This window comes from Coturnix japonica, chromosome 5 (assembly GCF_054131305.1).
Source record: "Coturnix japonica strain WE chromosome 5, WE-NBRP24, whole genome shotgun sequence".
NCBI classification, from domain to species: Eukaryota; Metazoa; Chordata; class Aves; order Galliformes; family Phasianidae; genus Coturnix; species Coturnix japonica.
The window spans coordinates 8,571,015-8,591,636 of NC_140667.1; the positions used below are offsets into that span (position 1 = coordinate 8,571,015).

Sequence of the window (20,622 nt, forward strand, 5' to 3'; positions counted from 1 at the left end):
GACCAGGTCAGAGAATGGGGTCTGAGCTACAAACCCAGTGTTATTACTGACCTAAGATTTGGTCATGCAGCAGAAAACCACCTCTGTGCTGCAAGTCAAGAGAGGCAATCTGTACCCTAATAACATCAGCGTATGAAGCCCACTTAAAATCAGCTACAGACACTGGAGGAAAAATGTGCCTTTCATTTCTTAACAAACAGTCACAGGGGAAGATGCCTATTGCCAAGAAAGCCATTGATCATGATTGCCTCATCCCGAAAAGCAGCTGCAGGTACCCTCAGGCATGGGATAGACACCATTGAAAATGCTGCTCCATTGGCTTTGCCCTTGCACCTCAACACCTTGTGCAACATCCTGGCAAGGATTATGTTATCACAAAGTGCCCAACGGCAAAGAAAAGATGGTACTGTCCCACTGCTTAGCAGAAGCATTGCCCCAAGCAGGAGATTGCCTTGTGAATGGGAGCAACAGCTCCTGCGACCAAGGGGCAGCTTACACTGCAACTTGATGTGTGCAAATAGAGAAAAACAATGTGTGTTTTGGCCAGAAGAGCAAAACGTGCTTCCTAAGTTCAAAAGGGTGGCAGTCATTCTGGAGGAAACAAAAAGAGGAAGGAGAAGAAAGGGGAAGGTTAAAAGAGAAGAAGAAGGAAAAAAAAAAAAAAAAAAAAAAAAAAAAAAAAAGGAGGGGGGGGGGAGAGAAAAAAAAAGAAGAAGAATAAAGAAAGGGGGGAAAAAAAAAAAAAAAAAGAAAGAAAATAAAAGCTTTTAGAAGCAGGATCCAAAATCCTGCTGCAGGGGAGGCGTGGGAGACGAGCTGCTCCCCCCGTGCCGTCGGGCCGAGGGTTCGCAGCCCGGTCTGGCCGGCCGCCGGCTGCTCCCTTCGCAAGATCGCGCGGGGCCAATGGCAGAGCCCAGCTCTGCGGCGGGAGGGCCGGGATTGGTGCAGGGGCTCTGCTGATCCCTGTGGAAGCCTCACCGGTACTGAATGGAGGGGGATGCTGGGGAGGCGGGGGGGGGAGGACGAGGGGGTGTGGGGGTGGAAATGGGCAGAGCTTGCCTCAAAACGGAGCTATGTGCGAGGAGAAAGTATATCAGTGAGGAAAAACGTAGCCTAGGGGGCACTTCGGAGCCAGAGACGGAGCTGGTGGAGCGCTGGGGCCGGGCAGCGAGAGACAAAGAGAAGGGAGGACATGAGCAGAGGAAGCGGGGGAGAGCCGGGGATCAGCTGAGCTAAATCGGGCACGGGAAGCTCGTCCCGTCCGCACGGCCCTGGGACTCGCATATCGAGAGGACAAAGCGGCGGCCGGCCCCATGGGGAAGGGGGGTGAGAAAGGAGAGGAGTCCGGCGAGTGCAAGCCGCAGGTCCGCTTCTACACCTGGGAGGAGATCCAGAAGCACAACCTGAGGACGGACAGGTGGCTGGTGATAGAGCGGAAGGTGTACAATGTTACCCAGTGGGCGAAGAGGCATCCGGGAGGCCAGCGGGTCATCGGCCACTGCGCCGGCGAGGATGCCACGGTAAGGGCACATCCCCGCGGGCACGCACCGTGCCGCCCCTCTCCCCGCACATCATCTCCCCGCACACCGGCGATACCCGCGGGCGCAGCGGCTCCTCCGCTGGGCAACATCTGGGGGAGCGGTCGGGAGAGGCTCCGCTGCGGGGCTTTGTCTGCGTTCGTGCGGTGCCGGGAGTTGGGGATTCGTGGGCCGAGGGTCTTCCCCTCCTCCTGGAGCGGCTTAAGGCATGCCGATGCCGGAGAGCACGCACAGGAAGGGTTAAAGCCCGGCCCGTTTCACTGCTGCTCTGTAGTAGAGGTGAGCAGAACAAGGCTCCGTTCAGCTTTTTCCCAGGAGAGAATTCCCCAGAGTGTTACAGGTTTCTACGGGGGGAGGGGGGAAAGTTTGCTGCTGCTCCAGCTGCTCCTGGACTCCATGGCTGGGCTGTCTCAGACACCTCTCCTGTTTCAGCAATTAAAAAAAAAAAAAAAAAAAAAAAAAAAGAAGGAGGGGGTGGGAACAAATTGGTTCAGAGATTCCTGTCTGCGTTTTACCCCTAAGCCACCTTCTGCAGAAATACATCCCAAGAGCACGTTCCCAGTTCGGGGTGAATAAATGCAGCAGCCTCCAGCTCTGTACGCGTGGTAAGCAGAGCTGTAGCATTAGCTGCTGGTCTGCCGCAGCTCTAACACCTGAGCAAGAAGGCTGCGGGTGCCACAGAGTTACTAACGCTTTCCTTCAGTCTCCCTCTGCCTGCGGTTATTCCCTGCTATTTTCCTGGAAGCACTGAAATGCATTCTGTTCTTGTCCAGTTCCAATAAATGCCCCAAATGAGTAGCTTTCTGCCTCAGAAGGAAAGGGGTGGGGTTTTCTCTCTGCTGCACAAGCTGCGAGATCCTCCGATGGCTTCCTATCCCTGAGAATTCACTGCAATTCTTCCACAGGGAATCAAAAAGCATCTGCTGTTGCATTTGTCTCTGATCTTTGCAAGGCAGACCGAAAGACAGGGTTGTGACGCTGCTTCCAGCTCCTCCTCCCCAGCACAGCATCCCTCCATACTGAGAAAGCACTTTGTGAAGGCACAGACTGAAGGGTGCTCTGCCCCAAGCACTAACACAGAGTTGGCATCTGGTTTCCAGCTTCCCCATGGTGAATAACGTCTTACTGCCAAAACATCTTTTGTATTCAGGGTGAGAAAGCTTTGGCCTTGAGCCTGTCAGGGCTGTGCTAAAAAGCTTCAGTTTGAGTTGCAAGATATCACAACTGGGAGGGCTTTGGAGAAGGCAAAAGCAATGATAAAGATTCAGCTCTTAAACTGTTTCTATCCCTGTCCCAGGACAGCTTACATGTGAGTTTCCCCTGCAAGTACCAGCAGTGCTCAGCACTCACTCACTTCAGGCACACTGATATGGCACACCAGCCTGGGACAGGGACAGCCAGTTGTGGCACCACACCATGCACAGTTGCCTTCAAGAAATGGATAAGGCTTAGTATATGTCCCAGCATCTCGCAGCATCTCTGTTTTAGATGATGTTCGAGAAAGTAAAAGAACATCTTTATGTTGACTGCACCAAGTACTTTGATGTTTATATACAGCACATACACCAATAAAGAAAACTTCTTTCCACCACCAAAAGCAGCAAGGATAATTCTCCCTTCCCACAAGAAGCTTGGCTTATGACTGTGCTCTAAGATGCATGATTGCATTTCTGACCTGTTCCAACCTTTCCTTTTATCCAACCCTGAAAGAAGCACAGCTGTGAAGTTCAGATATGGAGGAGAGCTCTCCCTGGAAATGTCATGACACGTTCAGAAAACAGATATGCTGCTACCAGGGAAGCCTTGGGTAGACAGCTCTCGCTCCTTACATGCCTCCTACAGCAGAACTTCTGTGATCAGAGTATTACACTGAAGCTCAACCCAAAGTCCTGGAATAAGGTGAAAGTTTACATGGACTTTGGTGCACTTTGAAACCAAGGTTGTTGGCTGGGAATTTGGAACTCCAGAGCCAGCTTATGAATGGAGGTCAGCTCCCAGCAAGGTCAGCTAGGCACAGTGAGCGTGTTCTGATCTGCCCTTCCTATTTATCATAGAATCATTAAGGTTAGAAAAGATCTCTAAGATCACCAAATCCAGCCCCCTGCCCATCCCCACTGACTCTGAACACCTCCAGAGTCACTGACTTCACCACCTCTGCACAGACTGTGCCACTGCAGCACCACTCTTACTGAGAAGATTTTTTTTCCCCCTAATAATAAGAATTTAGAGCAAGAGGGGAGATTTTAGGTGGTCCTTGCAATTAATTGTTAGTCAGCGGGATGAAGGAAGAGAGGCTGAAGTATGGTACTACCAAATTCTGGTTTTGGCTGTATCTTGGTTGTTTTTATTTATTCATAAAGTGAAGAAGATAGGGATTTCAACATAATGAGAAAAGGAGACTACAACCACTAGGATCATTAGTCACTGGCTAAGTTAGAACCCCATGCTTCTTTTAATTACCTTCCCTTTTAAATCTTAGGCCTTCTGGCCTCTGTGAGATCAGTTGGTTTGCTTCCATGAGGAATAGAAGATGTCAAGCTTTCCCCAGATGTGATAGGATCTCAGAGAAGGAGAAGCACAGTGAGCAAAATAAGCTCCAGATGAAGCTGGAGTTTTTATGCTGATGAGCATCTCAAAAAGAGAACTGTGGCTCAGTGTGGTAAACTTATCACAGAACTGTATCTTTACATCTCTCTGAGATAAACTCTGCTCAAATCGAATGCCCTGTGAAAACAAAAGTCAACCCCCTCTCCTGAACGTCCTCCAGGCAGCAGACTTCCATAGGGCATTTATATCCTAGAGGGAATTTGCACACATTCCTGTCGGCCTACCTTCCAGGGAATTAAGCGGGATTTAGGTATTTAGTTGCTTAGGAAATTTCTTGGGGTGCCTTTCTCCACCTATCTAGATACCATCCCAGGCCTCACTGTTTACTTCCTTCTAAATAAACACATATATCAGCCTCTAGCAGAAAGTTTCTCTGGTAGAATCATAGAATTGTTTGAGTTGGAAGGGGTTCTTAAATGCCACCTGGTCCAACTCCCAACAACCAGGTGCTCAGACCTTGAACATCTCCATGGATGGTGCTTCCATCAGCACAGAAGTACCACACTGAACAGAGATCACACCTCTCTTTCACAGTAACAGTGTTACTCCACCCACGGTGGGGGGGTCTACTACAAGGAGGGGCAGTGCTGGAGATGTGCAGGAACAGAACAATGGGCAGAAAGCAATAGATATTGCTGAATCTCAATTACTCCTATTTCTACTCCAGGATGCATTCCAGGCTTTCCACATCAACCCCAGCTTGGTGCAGAAGTTTCTCAAGCCATTACTTATTGGAGAGCTTGCTCCAGGGGAACCCAGCCAGGACCGAGATAAAAATGTGAGTATTTGTTAATGAGTTGATGTTTATTATGGACAAGTGCCACCATTTTTTCCCTCTCAGAACATTCTCCAGGTAGATTATAAAGGGGCCTTCACTACAGGCAGCTTATCCAGCTGAGACCAGTACCTGCAAAGCTCTGGAGAACAACCACAATTGCGTTACAAGTGGTAGGAGCAATAGGGACCCATGGGTGAGGAAACGTTCCATTTCAGTGCCTGTGCTTCAGGAGCAGCAACCCAGCAGGTACCATTTCTACCCACTCCATATCCTCAATCCAGTTCTGTACCTATCCCAGACAGTTCATTCATTCATTATTCAGGCACTGTACATGACTAGTTCTTGCTAAAAAAAAAAAAAAACAAACCACACCACCACCAACAAAAGAAACCAACCCTTAATTCCACCTTGTTGTTTATGGCTGGCCATGACTATTGGTATATTTGTCTTACTCAGAATGGAAGAGATGATACTAATGGCTCCCTACTACCTATAAAGCTCATTCAGACAAGTCACCAAATGATGTAACTCCCAACACAACAAAGTAGCCCTGGTTCACAGCATGAGGCTCAAGTTACTCTCCTAGCTCAGGGTGCAAAGGGTCAAGGCACAGACTCAGACCAGCCAGGGTGTTTACTCTTAAGATAGAAAGCGCTATGAAGAGCTGAAATAAAATTGTATCCTTCCTTACTTTTGGTGTAGCCAAACAAAGCAAGAAATAACCAGAGTCCTTCGCAGGGAACCTTGTCTTCCTTGGATACATTCAGACTTGCTTACAAACTGCATGCTGTGTCTTGCATGTCTATTTTGCAGTCCCAGCTGGTGGAGGATTTTCGGACCCTGAGAAAGACAGCAGAGGACATGAACTTGTTCAGAGCCAGTCCTTTGTTCTTCTCCCTTTACTTGGCCCATATCATTGCAATGGAAGCATTGGCTTGGCTAATGGTTTCATACTTCGGTACCGGCTGGATCACAACTCTAATTCTTGCCTTCATCCTTGCAACTTCCCAGGTAAGAAGTAGAAGGCACAGAAATATTTGTTGCCCATTTCACTGCAGAGGTGGTCAATGTGTGCTAAACTTTTCTTGTTAGACCCATAGAACTAGGAAAAACACTCTCCACATATCAGATCCCATGGTGCCTTCTGACCACCCCTACACACCACTCATTATGCTTCACACATTTTTCTTATCTTCTCTGCCTTTTCTACTCCAGAAAATGGAGACACTGATCTCTTCTCCCTGGTCACAGCTACAGAACCCGAGGGAATGGCAGGAGGGGGTTGGATTGGGTGTTTAGGAAGGGTTCCTCAGCAGAGGTGGTGGGCACAGCCCTGAACTGAAAGAGTTCAAGGAGCATTTGGACATAGCTCTCAGACACAGGGTTGGGATTTTGGTTGGTCCTGTCTGGAGCCAGGGGCTGGACTCAACAATCTTTGTGTATCCCTTCCAAATAGTGTTATCCTGCGTTTCCACAATTCTATGCTCCCCTCCAGAACCAAAACAGATTTTTCACCCTCTCCAGTTCACTCTCTGTCTTTCTCATGCTCAGAACTTGTCTTCTGTCTCTATTTTCTTTTATGCTCAATTCTCTTTTCAAGCAGCTGTACAACTAACTTTCTTCCCATCATTTCAGGCCCAGGCAGGTTGGCTGCAACATGACTTTGGACACCTCTCTGTCTTTAAGAAGTCTTCCTGGAACCACATTGTCCACAAGTTTGTGATTGGACACCTGAAGGTAAAGGTTGTTATGGACAGGGGGGTCTGTGGAAATAGCTACAGTCTCTTTGACTGCAACAAAGCAGAACCCTGCGTTTGTCAGTCTTTCAGCAATGAGCAGATGCAGAGAGAGTTTTCTTTATTAAATGCAAACAGTAGTTCGGACATAATCAGAACTGCGCTGTTTTAGTGCAGCTACCACTAGAGGAACTGCGCTTTTACATGGATTAATTCCTTGTTCTTGTATCTGCTCAGGGTGCCTCTGCAAACTGGTGGAACCATCGTCACTTCCAACATCACGCTAAGCCCAACATATTCAAGAAAGACCCAGATGTGAACATGCTGCATGTTTTTGTCCTTGGAGAAAGTCAGCCTATTGAGGTGAGGCAAAGTGGTTAAAAAGAGGAAAATCCTCATCTGTAACGACATCAGAGAACGTCATCCTAAAACAGAAGTTTGCTGGTCTTCTTTTCTTTACAAGAGTGATAAGAAAGCAAATGCTTCTCCCAGGGACTTCATACATCTATTGAGATCTGTTGGGAGTTACACCCTCCCACATACTGGGAGGAAGTGCAGGATTGACTATACAATTCCCCATCCATTTCCTATATATTCCCTAGGAAATATTATTTGGGGGTAGCTTAGGAAAAGCAATAAACAAGGGATGATAGAAAGCTGCTAAAGAAAACTTCATTCTGCTGTATTGAAATATCAACACAAGGGGGAAAATATGGTGTTTTTAAGTACTTTGCCAAGAATATTTCAAAACTGATCTTCTGTTTCCACAGAAAATATCTTTGAATATTTTGGACAATGTCCTCCGTACTGGAACATTTGCCATGCATGTGGGAGGATATTGCTTGCATAGAAACAGGAGGACATCTCTGTGGGTTTTTTGTTTGTTTGTTTGTTTCTCGAGGCAAAATCTGTGGAGATTTTGACTCAATCTGAGGGCTTAAGCCAGCAAAACTGAATTAGAAGTTCAAGGCACACAGAAACTTCCTGCTTGTATAAGCTAGCTGCAAGTGACTGCACTCTCACCTCACTCTAGAGATCTTCAGGCATCACCTGATCTTGAAATAGACATTTTATACAAAGACCAAGACTGAGAGCCAGACCAACTGTTAACTCTTCAGGTTATACCAGATAACTGCAGTCATCTATTCAAACAGTTTTCTTACATTAGCTGTGGACCAACATGCTGCACACTGAGTAGTAAGCAGTTAAAGAGTTTTGATTCAATCTGTTCTTATAGAGCCAAAATACTTAGAATTTCATAAAAACCTACTTATAGAAAATAAACATTTGGTCTTCTTTTCTTTTTGTTAACAATTGAACAAATGTTTCTAGTCAAAAACAGCAGCAACAACTACAACAAAAAGATCTGCAGCAAGTACAGCTCAGGGAAGTACAGAATGAAAAATCTAATGTTTTCTCAGCCAGCTTTTATCCTATTAAGAAAGTAACCCCAGAAATACATCAGACACATACATGCTGGTAGATGAATATGTATAGAGGGTATATTGCACACATAGTATTTTCAAGATGCAGAAATGTCTTTTGTATATAACTAAAATGAAAGCCTTCCCCTGGAGCATAAAAAAAGACAGTCTAGAAAATACGAACTGGGATCTAGCTCTTCACTGTGTTGGTACATCTCATTGGAAAACGTTGTGCTTGATAATTGGGTTTTAAAGCAGACTGTGGTTTACTTAAAGGAAAAATGGAAGGTACTTAATTCTCAGGATGAGATCTGCTCTGCCAACAACACTTCAGCGTGGCTTGAGAGCTGGCACACTGGGAATTCATTGGGCATGCCAATTCCATGCTCAGCACTCAAGATCACCAGGAAGTTCTCTTTGCTGTCTGTTCAAAATGTCCTGTCGTGGAGATTAATGGGGTAGTTCCAACAGTTTACAAGGAACAATAGGGAAAAATTCAATTCCTTTTCTTTCAGTCCCCACTAAACAGACTGAATTTGACCAAATTTGTCTTTGGGGGAACACCTGCTTCTGCTGTGTGTAGATGAACCATGGTTACATAGCAGTTGGTGCAGAAGAGCTCTCAGGGGCAGCACACTACTTCTAATCATGTCAAACTAGCAACACAGGCATTGTAGACTTAAATACACCTACACGACTTCCTGTGTAAATAGAAAAGGGCCACACTAGTTTTTCCACTCTTGATAAAGTACAACTTTACAAAGCCCTGGCAGATGGCAGGGCTCACGTGCTGATAGCTGCAGAAGTCAGAAAGACTTGGTAGCTGGACATTTTGGTGGAAGACAAGCCAATGTTCAGCACCATTCTCTGCCAAAAGTATCCTACCTAAGAATGTACCATTGGTCAGACTTTGCTATGCCTTAGAATCATAAATGTTGGAAAAGACCATCATGATCATCTGGTCCAACTATCAAAGTCTTGAATTTGTGTTGGTGATAAAGGAAAAATGGCAATTCTAAGTACAGCCATAGGCAAGGCAGGAAGAGCAGAAATGAATAAAAGTGCCATCAGGTTCACAGATAAAAAGAAGCTGTCAAAATCAAGACCAGAAGGCTTTAAAAAGGAATTTACATACAGGAGAATTATGAAGTCAGGATATTTATCCATAATAAAATACTTTCTAGCTTTTATGGTGTGGGGATTTGGTCAAAACTCTCCAGTCAATAAAGAAGTATTGCAGATAATCCTCTCTTACACATGGGTTCTATTGTCCAAGACTGAGCTTTCTCATCTTTGTCCCACAGTATGGCAAGAAGAAGCTGAAGTACCTGCCTTACAACCACCAGCACGAGTACTTCTTCCTCAGTGAGTATCTGCACTGTGCTCTTCCTCTTTCTCTTTGATCACAGGAACTGAACATCAGTTCAGTTTTCAGCCCTGCTGTGTTAGCAGAGAAATGCATAAGTCTCAACTCATCTTTCTCTTCCCAAGAACTACAATCTCATTAATGGCATACCTGTACAGGCCTCAAAATCAATTCAGTATATTCTCATGGATATCCAAGCATCTTTAGCACTGCCAGCACAGCTATAGAAAGCAAGACAAGCGGTTGAGACTGGGAAGTAACCTCTGTGTGGGAGGCTCAATGAAATACCTGTATATGATGAGTCAAGATGAACAAGTGTGAACCAAAGCCTCCTTCACAGAGAATTCACCTGTCCCTGCCACCAGCATATCACTTCCTTTACCAGTGCTGGACAGACTTTCCCAGAAACAGTTCCTAAATCACCAGCTCACTATCATGTCATGCGCTTTTCTGCCTCTCTGATGTCCGAAACATTTCCCTTTGCTTTGCAGTCTTCCCACCTCTGCTCATCCCTGTGTACTTCCAAATCCAAATCATCTCAACCATGATCAAGCGCAGGTTCTGGGCGGTGAGTGACATGTTCCCTCAGTCTTGGTGGGGTCTGACACTTGAGTGGGGAGAGAGACCAATGGTCTTTCCAGCACAAGAGACCTGGCAGAGGGAGGCTGGGAAGGGATCACACTTGCTGCACTAATGAGCTAATGCCCCTAATGTTACCAGCAGAGCTACACTGTATGAAATAGGCTAAGAGATGCCTCATATTTTCTCTCTTCCCCTAGGACCTGGCCTGGGCCATCAGCTACTACATGCGCTATTTCATCACATACATCCCATTCTATGGCATTCTGGGATCCCTGTCTCTCCTCACTTTTGTCAGGTAGGAGATAAAGGACCTCCAGTGCTGGGCTAACCAAGCTCCAGCTCTGCTATGGCCCACAGGCCTTCCTCATTATGGTTCTCTGCAGTCATCTGCCACACAGTGTTGTACTATTGGGCATTCCTACTGCTTTGCTTTCTTCCTATCATCTCCCAGTTCTACCACCTCACAGCAGAGCTGATTCTGGTGCTCAGCACCTTCCTCAGCCCTTGGGATTCTTGTATCTTGTATCTTTCCTAAATCCCCATTCTCATACACTGCCCAATCCCAACACTTTTGTATTTTCCACACTCGCCAAAGCCAGACCCTTCCACAGTGCCTGAGGCCAAACTCTTCCCAGCTAACTTGGAAGGTGCCTTGTGAGCCCTCCTGAGCACCAGAATGAAAATGCTCCCCACTTCTCACATGCAAAATAGCTCATGTCTTGTACACTACACATGCACATCATTGCTCCCATGCAGAGGTCAGTGCCTCAGAAAGCTGTTTCACACCACAGATCAGTGTTCCTATCCCTACACTCCAATAGACCCCAAAAAACTACCTCCCAGCTCTCCTTACACCTATGGAGAAAGTATTCTGTGTGTCTTGATTCTGACTGGTCTTCTTCCACTTTATTGTCACCAAGCTCCACAACGAGCTGCTCTTCATTACTGCTGTATGATAAATGGGTGGAAAGTTCAGTGAGAGATCTGAAAACATGAACTGCAAGCATGGGCTGCCAAAATGAATCAGGCATGGCAGGGTTGGGAAGCTTACTCACTGCATGGTTACACTATCCCAGATGGTAGCACTGAATTTGTATTTCTATTTTGCATGAAATATCTGCAGCTCTTTGGCTAATACTGAAGGATGGCATTTAGTCCCACAGTCAGCACTAGTTTTAGAAAACATTTTATCGGAGTGAAAAACATTTTTCTAAAATAACCCCACATTTTTAAAGCAAAAAGAAACTGCAGCAGATATGGAAAAGCCTTCGCAAAATCTGAAGGTTTGCCTCCAGAAAACATAACATTCACAACTTCAGTTTTTACAGCTTCAGAACAATTCGGTCCTGTTTTCTTTTGTCTTTTTAACTGGGAACTTCAAAAGATGGACACCTGTGTAAGCCTGTAGCCAAAATATTTGATCTGGATTCAACAAGTGACACCACCTGACCTTGTATCTCCTAAGATTTTCTATTTTGATCAAGCTGAAAATACAGAAGGAAGAACATTTCTCCTTGCTAAACTGTTTCCAGTTCCTCATGAAAGTTCAGCAGGAGATGGTTCCCTATTACTATAGTTCTGTTATACTTGAGTCAGTTAAAGAGCAGCCCTGGGAGCTTCAGAGAACAATGCACCATTGTAGTCAGCTCTCCCATGGCTCAGAGCAATAAGAATATACTATGAAGGCCACCACTCTAAATCTAAATACATAAGGCATAAAGTTAAATGAAAACATTTCATTTTGTTTTCACCCCAGATGTGAGTAATGAGTAGAAAGCTGAGATTGTTCTAATTAGCTGACACATGACACCAACAGTCTTATTTAGACTTTCGTCAGACAGATGAAAACACTGGAAAAAACAAACTATCAAAATCCAGACTTCCAAAAAGCTCTGAGACAGCTCTGTTTAATTAGCTTACCCCAGTCAGTGATTGTACGAAATTACTGCTAGTTACATTACAGTGATTGCTGAAATTACTGGTGAAAGTGAAGCATCAGATCATCTGCTTTTTTTAGTCTATAGGCTTGTTTTCTGGAAAAGGATGTTGAACAACTGCCGTGCAACATGCATCTCAGTCTCAGCACAGTGAAACAGCTTTGAAGTGTATTTCTGTAGGCTGTTCTCCAGGGGCTAAAATTGTGGTTTACACCATAAGCATTAAACAAGCCAATCTCAAGTTCAGAATTCAGAATTATGGTAAAGTTACAGAGAAAACAAAGAGAAACCGGGAGCCCCCAGGCGCTAAATCTGACAATCAGAAAGTTAACACCAATAAGCAGATGGACTTTGAAATTGTTGTATATCCAGCAAGCAATTGCAAAGAAAATCAACTCAGAATTTCTAAATTGTGGCTCCTTTTTCTCAAGTAATTGGAAGTATAGTATCACAGAATCATTAAGGCTGAAAAAGGCCTCTAAGATCACCAAGTCTAATGGCCAACCCATCCCACTGACCTCACTGCCACACGTCTGAGGTTCTTGAGCAACTCCTGGGATGGTGACTCCACCATCTCCCTGGATAGCCTGTGCCATTGCATCACTATTCCTTTGGTGAAGCTATTTGTCCTATCGGTCCCCCTCAGTATTACATCTTCATTTAGAGAAAGGCAAAATTAGTGTGAAAGACCGATCCATTCCTGAGGAAGGAGAAGCATAAGTCCCAGAGGTATAAAGAGAGAAAGAGAAATTCATTGCAGAAGTGATTCTTTCTGGTTTCAATAGGAAGAGGCATTTAGTTTTGTATCCTGAGGAAATGTTTTTCTCATATGCTGTATGTCCTGCAAACATCATCTGTTTACCTCAGGTCCTGGTCTGCAATATAAATTGTTCCATTTTTTCCTCTGTATGTTTTTGAAGGTTTCTGGAGAGCCACTGGTTTGTGTGGGTCACTCAGATGAATCACATTCCAATGGAAATTGATTGTGAGAAGCACAAAGACTGGCTTAGCTCTCAGGTAACCTCTGATTTCACTCACCCCAAACTGGATTTTTTTACTCAATTTACTCAAAGAGTGGATGGAGTACCAAATTATCCCCTGGTAAAGGTACAAGATGTTATAGCATAGGGCCTCCACCCAAGACCTCTCTACCATAAAGATAATAGAATTACTGTATCATTAAGGTTGGGAAAGACCTCTTAATATCATCTAGTCCAAACATCATGCAATCCCCACCATTTGCTTTCCCCAAAGTCATTCAAGGCATGGAAGTCCAAACTTCTGTATTGATTTCAATAATCAGAAAGTTATGTTTTGTTTCTTCATTTCTGAGGCTGTATCAGGTGCTCATGTGGTATATACAGGCATACACGCATGAGCAAAGAGAAATGTCTCAATGGAAATCATCAGCTAATGGAAAATGGTACTTTAAATCCCTGTGCTGAAAACACATCAACTCCAGTTGAAGAAAGATTTTAGCATATTTCTAAAGTTTGTAGTTTTCTAATGGAATAAGGGATGAAATGAAGCTGTACCGCTTTCTACATATAAATCTCTTTAAGGCCTGGTCAGACAAATGCACACCTTTTATTTGTGGTGGCCCAAGTCTTTTTCAGACCTAGAGGACAACGACTACATGAATTCTGTGTAACTGAGCTGAGAGAAGTTCAGGCATACTGGACAATAACTAGACGGGAGTAAAAGTAGGCTTTCTGTAACCATGGTGTTTTCTTCTCCAAATTCCCATCCTGATCCTGTTGTTAACCATCTGGCCTCCAGCTAGATATGCTGAGATTTAGGACCCTGTCCTTGCTGATATGTCACCAAACATGACTATCTCCCTGCATCGCCCCTTGATCCCTGTTCAAACCTTCATGGCATTGTCAGCACAACAGCTGATAGCCAGCCATTACTGAGGATTAAAGTTTCCCATGCTACAGTCATCTGTCTCAGAATGGCAACTTCCTACACAATGACTACCCATAGAAGAGGAAGATGCTTTTTGTCCTCCAGCCCCTGCCACAGTCAAGATAGGCTTCATGCTGACTTTAGGGTGACTAATTCACAGCTATTTGAGTCACTAGCATTCATGGCTGCTTTCTTGCCTCTACAGCTGGCAGCCACCTGCAATATTGAGCAGTCGTTTTTCAATGACTGGTTCACCGGGCACCTGAACTTCCAAATTGAGCACCAGTGAGTATGGACCCAGTAATGTTTGGTCATCACCAGGCTGTTACAGTACCATACTTGTGGCAAGGGATAGCCTGCTAAAAACATATGTGTGAGAGGGGACAGAATCACAGAGAAGCCCAGGTTGAAAGAGATCTCAGAAATTACCTGGTCCAAACTTTCATAGTAAAGGCAAGGCCTACACAAGGTTGTCTAACACCTTCTCTAGTCAAACCTTCCACTTCCTCTTTGGAGCACTACCATATTTCAAGCAAAGACAGTCCCAAACTGTTGGGGGGTTGTTGTCACTATAGGCACAGCATCTTTCTCTCGTGCTACCCACCATTTCAGCTTTCATTCTCACAATTTTAATTTGGGTTTCAGCTAAGTCATTGGTACAAAACTACAAGATACAAAGGCTACAGATTTGGATAGTAAAACTCAAGAAGTTATCTTAAGATATATTTCAGAAGTGTCCTTTCCCTAAATAAAAGGTCATCAGCATCTTATGGCTGGAAATGTGGGACTGTACATACTGCTGAGTATCAGGCTGCAGGAGGGGTATTAAAACCAGGGCAGTCTGTTAGAGCAAAATGTAATAGAGACCACATTTAGAGTAAAGGTGACTGGTTTGGAAGTCAGCTTTGGAAATATTCATTGAACAGTATAATCAGTGTGACCCCAGGTTCTTTACCTGCTTCTGTGTTCCATGAGATGGAAAAAGGGGCCACTGATAATTCAGTTTGGCAAGAAACAATTAGTATTGCGCAAAGCAAACAGGGAGCTATCTCAGCAAAGCGAGGCTGCTTCCTCTCTCCTGCTTCCTTTGCACTGCACTTGTAGCATCCTCTCCTGCATAAACTGGCTTTGATTGTCTCTCTTGAACACAGCTTTGTTCTGAGGACTGGCAGAGCAGCAGGAGAATCGATGCATTCTGTTTTCACAAGCCTTCTTGAAACAGAGTACTGTAAAGCACAGATCTCTCTCTACCTCTCTTTCTTTTGTCTATTGGTGTAGCTCAAGAAGGCATTAATAATTGGCCCCATGAGAAGGCAGATGGAGATGCCCATCCCTTGGGGTTATGCTCTAGATTTTTCTCAGATGTTTTCTCTTTCTCTATTCAAGCCTGTTCCCAACAATGCCACGGCACAATTTCTGGAAAATCAAGCCCTTGGTGAAGTCATTATGTGCCAAGTATGGGGTTCAGTACGAAGAGAAGCCTCTTGGAAAAGCATTTGTAGATATCGTTGGGTAAGGTTCTTGTAATACCATCAGCAGTTTGCAGTTCACTGTTACACAAGCATCCTATCATTTCTACTACAAATAATTCAGGACACTTTGAGAAATAGCATATCAGTATTCTGTAACCTGGTGTCACTAGGGTAACAACCTTCACATGGCAGCCCAAGGAATACCTGCAGATTTGTTAATTCAGCAGAAATGGTACAGCCCCACTGATGTAGTGGACCGATGCCAGGTTACAACTGGCATGGGAATGGGAAAATACTTCACTACATTGTGGCGGGGAGGGGAGGTAGAGTGGGGAAATGCTGTCCCCCAAAGCTGCTTCTGCAACAAGAGCACTTCAACCAAAGTACTTTGAAACTAGTCACTTTGAGGAGCCCAAATTGCAAAATAGGCAGCTCCTCTGGTATTCTGCGGGGGACATTCTATAGGGTTCATGCTCAGACTCAGTATCAGAGTTCTCCTTTGTAGGAACAAAGTGACAGAGGTTCACAAGACAAACAAACCTCTCTCCATTTTCTTTCCCCAGGTCACTAAAGAAATCTGGAGATTTATGGCTGGATGCTTACCTCCACAAGTGAACATGAGTCTTAATGGGGAGGTGTGAGTCACAGGGAGGGATGGGGGTGAGGGGGGAAGATCACACGTGTCTTTTACTATCAGAATTCAGTCTATTTCTATGTGCACAGTTTGAGGGGAGCTTCCTGTCTTGTGAACTGCTACTGGTGTGAGCTCAGGCAACCTGTTAAATCTGGACAGATGTAAAATGTGCTGGGCAAAGCCTTCAGAGGACAAGACCCAATGCACAAACTGAAGGGTGGGAGAGAACAGAGAAAAGTGTCTAAAAAGGAGACATTTAGCATCTGCTCTCCATCTCCTTGCCGTTCACCCATTCTTGCTCTGCCTAAAGCACACAAGCCCCTGATTCACACACACAACTTATTAGACTTCAGCAAACCCAAGGACAATCCTAGGACACCTGTGCCAGCTCTGCTGCACAAACCTCAACCCACAGGGCCCAGCAGCCATACGCTGCGGCTTTCAGTCCTGCCCATAAGCAAAGCATACTAATTGCCAGTCAATCCTGTGTAACCGCAAATGGTTTTTTTCACCTGAGCAGAGCTTTGGCAACACCCAGTTCTACCTGTCTGCACACGCCTAGCAGAAACCAGGGCTGTTTCTATCCTCAAGAGCCCTGGGCTGCATGCCCTGCTCCTAAGACCCATCAGCAAAGAAAATGGGTTCCTCCTGGAGGAGGAGGAGCTCCCCAAGCACTCAGCCTAACGCCAGGCCCTGTGGCTGAAGGCGGAACTGACCAGGCTGTGCTGGTGATGTGAAACCTCCCATAGAAACACCTTACAATTTCCTTGTAACTCTATTCCCTGTCTAATAGCCAAAACCCATGAATGGTTTGACCGGAGGATATAGTTGAACAGCTTCCAATCGCTTAGCTAACATGCAACACAATCCCAAGCCCACTCCAGGTAGATCAAGGTCTTTGGATTCAGCTGTAATACAGTGGAAGAGACATTCTTTCCAAAGAAGAGCCATAGTTTCAACAGCAGTGCTAGGTCCCAACAGCTTTTCTCAGCTCCAAACACATTTCCTAGTACAAAAGGGATGCTCTAGTCATTAGGGAATTACTTTGCACGTATCATTGTGTTGCCCAACATTGAAATTGGATCTTCGCTTTTGAACCTTCAATGCCAATAAAGCCCCACCAAATTAGCAAGGTTCTGCATGCAGAGACAACTCCAGAGCTGTGGCAATGCCCTCCCAACAAAACAAGAAGTATTGTCACCTCCCACTTTGGAAAACTGGTTGAGATTTCTATGCTTACAGACAGGAAATTCATAGGTAGGACTGTAATTTAACCTAGCTACTAATACTTCAGATTTATGAAGGGCTTATTTTTGTGTTCTTGCTCACCCCTCACCTGAATAGCACAATTAATTGTTAGGATTAAAAGCTACTCCAGGTTATCTGAAGCTTGAGCAGAATGTAAGCAGTTTTTATAGTTGGTTTCTAACAGCACAAGCAGTGATGTCCTTCTGGATGCTGTAACTTCTCAGACAGGTAGTAATGGGCTAGTCCAGAATTCTGACCAACACTGCTAAGAATGCCTTAAAATGTCCATCTTTTTTTGACTCCTCTAATGGGCATTTTTCTTCCCAAGACCTTAGCACAAGATACCAAATAGAAGAAAGATGGGACAGGAGAGATCTTGATATTAGCTGTTTTCTAACTATTTCCTCTTTCAGACCCTTGAAGACTCCCATTTTCATATGAATTGTGCAGCTACTCAAATCCAGAAATAAAATCTGTGTAATGCTATCCTAAGAAGTGACTTCCAAGCGTCATGTACTGTTCTTGCTTCTGCAAGATATAAAGGTCTTTTTTTCGCAAAGCACAGGTCACCAACCCCTTGCAGTGCATTCTTTTAATCATTGTGCTTACATGTTCAGAAAGTTTGCCTTGTGAAAATGCAAGAAGCTGGTTACTTTTTCAGGCAAAGTCTCACTGACAGCCTTAGTCATGTAGCTTCTTTCTCTCCCTCTAAAAAATCCCATCCCACCATCTTGGGACACAGTGTTTCACATGAACCTTAATGTTTGAATTCTCTATCCATTAACTCAATCAAACACAACACTAGCAAAGAGGCCTGAAAATCTGGATAAATATATCTTGCTAAGTGATCGCTAGCACCAAAGTGACATCTAAAGTTCAGGTGCTCCAGAAGCTTCAGTAAAATTGCAGACTTAGCCCACCAAAGGATGCAACATTCACATGAGCTCGCTGAGCTTGGTTCCCAGAGAAAAAAGCTTCCCTTTGCAGGTTCCAGTTAGCCACCAGAATGATATACATATCGACATCTCTGCACAGTTTTGCTCCAGCATTCTGAGAACCACAACTAATTAATTTCTCTGAAACAGAATGAGTTGGAACCTCCTTGACAAAGGCAATTTGCATTGCTGATACACACCAAAATCTCTCAAACATACCTGAAGCCTGTCAGGGCTTGCAAATAAACTCACCTGAACCACATTGTTGGCCACATGAGCATTTGGCAACGTACGGAGGCTGTGAGTTGGAAACAGCATTTGTTTCGGTCAGATGATGGAAGAATAGGCAGCAGGGGGCTGGCTTGCTTCTCTTCAGTCACACTAGCAGGGTTTGCCAACGAAGTAGGAGGAGCAGCATGTTCAGAGATGCTTGGAAGAGAAAGGCATTAACTCTGGACTAGAGAGAGATGAGCAAGTGTTTTAGAAGGAGTAGCACAGAGCTGGGAAAAACATGGGAAGGGGGCAGGCAGAGCAAGAAGACAAACACCAATGCCATGGACAGGAAAGAAAAGGTACCTTGAAACCAGGTGCTTACATTCCTCCACTAATTGCTAGTCCCTGATTGGCCATCAGCTGAGATAGGGACAATGGTTTTGCTCAGATACCCACAAAGTGAGAAGAAATCAGCCCTCACAAGTCAGGTTAAAAGCAGCCACCTTCGAGCCACAGCCTCTTCTAGAAGATGCTTTCCTAAGAAAGCCTTCCTAACTGAGTCCTAACATTTCAAGCATTCCCTAAGAATTGTTAAAACATCAGACCTACATTACTTATAAGACAGCTCCTATTTATTTTGTTCTTCAAAAACAAACAAAGAAACTCAAAATAATTTTTCCAGTGTATTCTATTGCTCATTAAAATCATAACTATTTGTTGACCATAAAAACGCTTTCTGTATTTTATTCAGCCACATCTAGAGTCATGGCAGTGTCTCAGTGGAAGGTCCCTTTTCCACTGCACAGGGTGAAATGGTTCTTATGGCACTGACAGTACATGTCTTTGTGGCCTTCACAGAATGATGCCAGTGTTTACCTTTGTCTTGGGAACCACCACCAAAAGAAATCTTTTTCATGTAAAAAGATTGGCCCAAATGTTCAAATTCAGTCTCTGGGCACTTCAAGGAGACAGGTGAGATCAATATGGATACAGAACCTGTAAAAGCTTCCAGCAGTTTGTCAAAACTCAGTTTTGCTGCCCATTAATGGCTCTCCCAGTGGTGCAATAGGCAGCTTGCCAGCAGCTTGTCCAATGGGCAGCATGGTCCAATGGAGTCAATGGCTTTAGGTCCACCCGGAGGCTTTCACACAGCAACGTGTAATGGAACCGGGAGCCTGTCCTTGCAGACAAACCCACCTGAGCTGCACTGGCAGCTGCAGAAGCACACAGCAGACAGTGGCAATGAGTAGGAATCACATAGGCTGACCTAGATCTTATGACACAAAGTCAGGGAAGGACAGTCTGTGGTTATCTGCTGCTTTCTATCAACACTGTTTTTCAGAGTACACATTAATTGCTTCATAGGTAAACTAATTCTGCACAGAAAGCATTCTATGAGAAGTCATAGAACTCAAAAGGGAAAATGACCCTACCTTGCCTTGTTATTAGGACTTTCACTTGATCCTAAAATAAACACATTCCCTTAATACAAACAGAAGCTCTTACACAAAAATGAAATGTTGCAAACTGATATAGCACTTGGCTTTCCTTCTTGGTACAGATGTTCCCAGAACCCCCAAGCATCCCAACACAATATAGCTTGAAGGGGAACAAGGGCCCGGTCATTCTGAGCTCATGTCCTGGATTGAGATGCCTACACCCAAGCCATGTATGACAGCCATACAAAAACACTTCCTGATTTTACTCAGTGCTCTATTCAACTCTATTTTAAACTGCTTAATGGCCTAAGAACTGAGAGATTTGTAATTGGCAAGATATAAAAAGAAGCCTTCATCCATTAGCAATATTGCTTCAAAAAAATATCTTCTTGATTATTCTGTAAAAGCTCAGTTCCAGATATCTCAGAAAACAGTGCACAACTCTGAACAGAGAACCATCATCTGCTTGAAAGCTGTATTATGAGAAGTATTAAGAGGGAAATGCAAAATGCCAGAACTCAAAGGCAAGCTGGAAAGTAAATAATCCACCCATGGTGTATTGAACACTGCCATAGGACAGAGCTGTTTGTCATCATACAGTCCTCCTTTACATGGTGGTAGAAACTCTGTACAGTGATTCCACCATCCTGGAAGTTTCTCATACTGTGGCTTGAGAGTCAAGAGGTTGTTTCTCTTCTTCAGAAAGCCACTTTGAGACATAATGTTTAGCAGTCTGAAGTCCTTTTCCATTACAAGTGCATGTTTTCAGATGCACCGTAATACCTTAGCAGGAGAAATCCCATAA

General features: G+C 44.5%; 2 protein-coding genes across 2 annotated transcripts in view; one reads left to right on the forward strand and one right to left on the reverse strand.

The window, feature by feature from the left end:
• Nucleotides 1-20,622, reverse strand: part of LOC107314438 (acyl-CoA (8-3)-desaturase-like) — a 40,478-nt gene that overhangs the window by 15,019 nt on the left and 4,837 nt on the right. The window lies entirely within an intron of this gene.
• Nucleotides 1,096-17,722, forward strand: FADS2 (fatty acid desaturase 2). Its single transcript, XM_015863639.3, has 12 exons — nt 1,096-1,520; nt 4,813-4,923; nt 5,737-5,934; nt 6,559-6,660; nt 6,897-7,022; nt 9,388-9,448; nt 9,941-10,017; nt 10,229-10,326; nt 12,889-12,985; nt 14,082-14,161; nt 15,263-15,388; nt 15,912-17,722. Exons 1-12 carry the CDS (start codon nt 1,314-1,316, stop codon nt 15,961-15,963), a joined length of 1,335 nt encoding a protein of 444 aa, XP_015719125.1. The 5' UTR covers nt 1,096-1,313; the 3' UTR covers nt 15,964-17,722.

Bases quoted from the DNA above. Each gene is read 5' to 3' on its own strand.
- FADS2 (XM_015863639.3), top strand. From the start codon at position 1,314: ATGGGGAAGGGGGGTGAGAAAGGAGAGGAGTCCGGCGAGTGCAAGCCG. The intron at 10,327-12,888 runs GTAGGAGATAAA...ATGTTTTTGAAG, and splicing joins TCTCTCCTCACTTTTGTCAG to GTTTCTGGAGAGCCACTGGT. The intron at 14,162-15,262 runs GTGAGTATGGAC...TCTCTATTCAAG, and splicing joins AACTTCCAAATTGAGCACCA to CCTGTTCCCAACAATGCCAC.